This window comes from Muntiacus reevesi, chromosome X (genome assembly GCF_963930625.1).
Source record: "Muntiacus reevesi chromosome X, mMunRee1.1, whole genome shotgun sequence".
NCBI classification, from domain to species: Eukaryota; Metazoa; Chordata; class Mammalia; order Artiodactyla; family Cervidae; genus Muntiacus; species Muntiacus reevesi.
The window spans coordinates 96,304,565-96,310,054 of NC_089271.1; the positions used below are offsets into that span (position 1 = coordinate 96,304,565).

At 53.8% G+C, this 5,490-nt stretch overlaps 1 protein-coding gene across 1 annotated transcript; it reads left to right on the forward strand.

Moving 5' to 3' along the window:
- The first annotated feature begins 3,469 nt into the window (after positions 1-3,469).
- LOC136154598 (melanoma-associated antigen 10-like) lies at positions 3,470-4,267 on the forward strand. The gene has a single exon (XM_065916811.1). The coding sequence runs from the start codon at positions 3,470-3,472 to the stop codon at positions 4,265-4,267; it is 798 nt and encodes a 265-aa protein (XP_065772883.1).
- Positions 4,268-5,490: the final 1,223 nt, after the last annotated feature.

The window sequence follows — 5,490 nt, forward strand, 5'->3', positions numbered from 1 at the left end:
TGTGTGCCTGCATACCTGTGTGCCTACGTGAGTAAGGGAAGCCATATGCACCGGAAATGACGGGTGTCAGTGTTTGTGGGCTGAGGTCAGCCAGTGCTGTCAGAGGTCTCGGTCCCAGTGGTGGACCATGGTCCTGACTGGTAGCCACCGCTCAGTCATCCCAAAGCACCGGCAAATCACTCTGCTTGCAGAAAGGTCGGAGGGTACCTCGTGCGTCACGGGTACCTCCAGGTGGGGGTTTCCAGGAGTGCCTGCCAGGGAGCCAAGCCAGACATTCTGGCCCCCTCCACGGCTACAGTCCCAGCTCACTTTCCTTCCACGTGTGGGTCCCGGCAATGCCCTGGGACATACATGGGAAGATGCCAGCAGACCTGCCCTCTAGCCTCCTACCATGCCCCTGGACTATGACCTCACACTAGCCCCACCCAAGCCTGACCCTGACAAGCAGGGCTCAGTTGCTTGTCAACGGTTCCCCTCCTGGTGGGGACCAACCACGAGTCCATGGAGGGTGGCACACTGACTGTGGGGCCCCCAGATCCTTCCAGAGTGGCAGTGTGAGGGGAGGAGTCATTTTCTCTTGTTCTTTGGGGAGGGTCTCCTGGGCTGTAAATCACCATCACTCCTGGAGGACGGTTTCTGTGCTGCGGGCCTGTAGGTATGTTTCTCATTGGTTGGGCCCTCCTGGGACCCCATGGTCTGAGGCCTCTGCCAAGGAGAAGACCGTGGTGGCTTGTTGTCCAAGATTGCTGTATTGTCACTGGTGACTTTCTCCCTGTTGCTCTGGTCCTCGTGCAGGTGAAGATGCCCAGTCAAGCAGGCAGAAGAGTGTTTCCTCCTGTGGCCACCAAGCAGGCACCCTCTGCTTTGAGTGGTAGGAGTGCTTGCAGCCACTTCTTGCTCAGGGATTCCAACCACACAGGTGAGATTTGGAGGCTCTCAGGAGGAAAGGTTTGGGTTGGCTGAGAAACTGAATGGTGGCCACAGGGCAAGCCTGGGATCCAGTCACATACCCCAGTAGAAGACACAGCAAAGGCCAAGCCCCGGGGCCAGCCAGGTCCTTTGTAACCAAGCCAGACCCAGTGAAGAGTGTGACCCTTTGTCACCCAACAGGCGGGCAAAGGTTCAACGAGTGATGCTGCTCGGGGCCAGCCAGGGTGTGAGGACATGAAACCCTTGCCTGTGGTTGGTGGAGTGGAAACATGACACACTTTGTGGAAGGCCATTTTCTGGCATGAGTCAGCAACTCGGGTGTGTGTGGTGTGCCCCAGGCCTCTTCCTGCATGGCTCTTCAGTGAGTGTGTGGTCACATTGAGTGGCTGTATTGGCAGAATGAGTTTTCCCTTCTCTTCCATCCAAAGGGAAGCATCAGTAACTTGTGGCACTCCCGACACTGGGAGTCTGGGTGAAGACCCTGAGGGAGGATTGTGGGGATGCTGGACCCCACTATTGAGTGGGCTCTGGGAGGACTTGGACTAAATGAATACATACCATATTTCCTAACATCTCGGTAACAGTGAGACTGGGGATCTGGTATGGGGGAGCAGCCTCAGGTTGGCAGAGGGAAGAATTCCAGCACCAGAAGGTTGTCAAAGTTGAGGATCTTGAGGGGGGACTGAAAGGATGCTGGAACCCAATCAGAGGAGACCTCAGAGAAGCCTTTTGTTGCTGTCGGTCCTTGGTGGCCCTGGGGTAGGATGAACCCAACATGTGTGGTCTCACTTCCCTATATCTGGGTCTTAGTCTGGGGTCCTGAAACAGGGGGCAGGCTTCCTGACATCCAGATCTCAGACTGGGAACTTTGCATGGGGCGGGGACTCAGGTGGGCTGATTCCCAGGTCCTGTGGTGTGTCAAGTTGAGGAGCCTGAGGGAGGACTAGGGTACCGTGGACCGCAATCAGAAGAGACCTCAGAGTAGCCCATCTCTGTTATCAGTCCAGGGCAACCGTGGGGTAGAATGAGCAAAACAGGCATGATCTGACTTCCTGACACCCGGGTCTTTGAGAGAGGGGCCCTGGGATAAGGGGCGGGGCTTCAGCTCAGGAGAGGCAAGAATCCCAGGTCCCGACTGGAGGCAAGTTGAGGTGCCTGAAGGAAGACTGAGGGGTCCCTGTGGGAGGACCGACAGAACCCCACAGATCCCCGCCCCTGTAGTTGGCCCTGGAAGCCCTTGGGGTGAGAAGAGCACTCTAGGCCTGTCTGACTTCCTGACATGTGGGTCTCAGAGAGACCGGGGACCTGGTGTGAGGAGTCAGGTCTCAGGTAGGGAGAGGACAGAGCCCGGGTCCTACCAGGAGTCAAGGTGAGGACACTGAGGGAGGAGGGGTGCCTGACCCCAGAATAGAGGGGACTCTGGTAATCCCCGGGAAGGACAACCATGAGCAAGATTTCCTGACATCCGGATCTCAGAGAGCCTGGGGACCTGGTGAAAGTGGCGGGGTTTCAACATGGCGGACGGGACAATCACGGGTCCCGCCTGGAATCTAGGCTCCACGCGAGGAAAGACTGAGGGTGTTAGACTCCAAGGCAGGGAGGGATCCTTGCTCTTGTGGGGGATCATGGAGGCTCCAGAGCAGGGTGAGCAGTTTATTCACCTCTGTCTTAGGGGCCTTAGGATGAGGTGTTTGGGTGGAGGGCGGAGGCTTCAGTTCTGCAGAGGGTGGACTCCCTGGATCCCAAGGAAGGACTGAGCAGATGCCCGCCCCTGTGTTCAGTGCTTGGAGGCCAAGTAGGACGTGAGGAGAGGTGAGGACTGAGCATCTCCCCAGCCTAGGACCTGCGGGATGCCCTAGGCAGGTGTGGCCACATGTGGGGCCCCTCAGCACTTTCTGTCCAGATTTGGGTCTTCTTCTGAATTTCCTGCAGGTCCCCAAAGGGGAAGGTCCAGGACATGCTGGTGGAAAAGTGAGCTCCAATGGGACTACCCACCCCAGATCTGTGGGGACCTCACAGAGTCAACCCCTCCTACCAGCACAGAAGGTCTAGGTCTGTGCCACAGTCTCCCCCCGAGGTGCCCCCTCCATTTGTCTCACAGGGGCTCCAGGAAACAGGAGGCAAACGCGGAGGTCTGAGGCCCATGTCCTGAGGTCAGGGAGCAGAGGACGTCCAGGCAGTGCTGGGAGACAAGGTGAGGTGGGTGCCCTGATTGTGCACAGGAGCTCCCCATCCCAGAACAGAAGGGATCTCAAAATGCTTTAATCCCCCCACCTTGTCAGCCCCAGAACCTTGGGCTGTACTGGCTGTACCCTGGGCCAACGCTTCTCTTCCTCAGTTGACATGGGAGTGACTACCAAGGGGGAGCACCCCTGTAATGCCCAAGAGCAGCCCTCAAGGAAGACCAGTAAGGTGGCTTCAGTCAGAACCACCCATGGAGTGTTTCACAACTAGGACCATTTACACTGTCTCTTTCCCAGGTCAGTGGTCTCCATTTCCCCCATGCCACACTCCCACTGGGCACAAGACCCCATCCGTTATGCCTGTGGTCCCGATGAATGAGTTTTGCACTCCTGAGGAACACCTTCAGGGCCAAATCCAGGCCCAGGGCCCAGTGGAGGTGCAGCTCCTGGGGGTGGAGGCGGAGGATGCCTCAACCCCTCTGGCCACCTCCCCTCCAATCTCATCTTCCTCTGCTACCATGGATGCAGAGATCTTTCTCAAGCAGACTCTGAATGTGATGGTGGCTGATCTAGTCGAGATTGTGTTCCTCAAGTATGGCACCAAGGAGCCAATTTTCCAGGCTGAAATGCTGAATACAGTCCTCAGGTATAACCAGGCCCACTTCCCTGTGGTCTTTCATAAAGCCACACAGTGCCTGCAGTTGGTCTTTGGCCTGGATATGGAAGAGGTGGACCATAGAGAGCACATCTATGTCATGATCCCCACCCTGGACCGCCTCATGCTCAATAACATGCAGAGGGATGGGCAGAGTATGCCAAAGGCTGGCTTACTGGTTTCCGCCCTGACCCTGATTCTCCTAGCAGGGGACCAGATCTGTGAGGAGAAAGTCTGGGGAGAACTCAGCAGAATGGGGGCATTTGCTGGGATGCAGCACTACGTCTATGGGGAGCCCAAGGAGCTGCTGACCCAAATATGGGTGCAGGCGGGGTACCTGCAGTACTGTCAGGTGCCTCACAGCCACCCTGCTCACTATGAGTTCCTGTGGGGTACCAGGGCCTATGCAGAGACCAGCAAGCAGCAAGTCAAGGACTATCTGTACAGGGTCCATGGAAGGGGTCCCGGGTTCTTCCCATCCCAGTGTGCAGAGGTGTGAGGGAGGAGGAAGAGGGGCTCTGAGCCAGAGCAGCAGCCAGACCCACATCCAGCAGCTTGTCCTGGAGGAAGGAAGGGAGGCTGATCCTTCCTTCTGCCTTCCCTGTCGTGAGGGCCTGGGCCAGTTGGGGGAAATGTTGTGCTGCATCTTTGGGATCATGTTCTTTACAATGACATGGAGATTGACTTCTGTTTCCTTTAGGAATTTTTCAAATGTTGTTTGTTTTAATAGAAGGCTTAATAAGCTTCAGTGTCTAACTATGTCAATAACGTTGATCACAGTGTGTTTGTGCTCACCCAGTTCAAGAAAAAAAGTTTGCTGTTTTGTAAAAGTGATTGTGAACTCTTTGATTTTATTTTGTAACCCTGGGCAAGATTCCATGGAATGGGAATATAACTCTTTTGGAAATGTGGTATTACTTAGTAAGAATTGAGAAATTAAATATATTTGAGGTAAGTTCATCTATGTTCCTTGTATGTCATTTCATACAGCTAAACTACCTCTGTTCAATTGGATTTTTTCAAGTTATTATTTAAGAAAGTACAAAACACCTGATCTGACTTAATAAGTGCCCTTCTCTGGCTCATTTATTCCACAGACCTTCATGGAGCCTGTGCTCTGTGGAAGGCCCTGTGTTAGCAGTTGGGACACTAGGAAAAGCAGGACTCCCCAACACCTAGAGCAATGATTTAAGAGCTGCAGTCACATGAAGAAGGTAGAGAGATGTCCCCTAGTTTCACAGAACAAGGTAACTGGGAAAGGGCAGTGAGGGTCCAGGAGGAGCACTCGAGTGTTGTGCCTGAGCCAGGGTGTTTTGGGACTTTGGGAAGCTGGGTTCATTCTGTGAGAGGTGATGGTAATGAACCTGGGTGGTGGCAGCAGCCAGAGCTATACACAGTATCTTATGGGTGAGAAGAATACCTGAAATGGGACATACACATTAGAAGATCCTCCTCTGTCCTAGATAAATTTCTTGGGGCAGGAAGGGAAGTTATACTATGGTCAGGAACAGTTAGACACTTGTTTATGCTGCTTGATCTAAGTACACCAAATGTTTTCAAAATGGGGAGGGGTGAGTGGACTTTGATTTGCTGCACAATCTACTCAAATCTTGGAGAATACAGTTGAAGAAATATTGGTAAGCACCCCCAAACTCTTGGTAGGATTTTAATGGACTGTCTTTTTTGAAACTGGTGGCTGTGTACTTAAACTAATGGATTAGC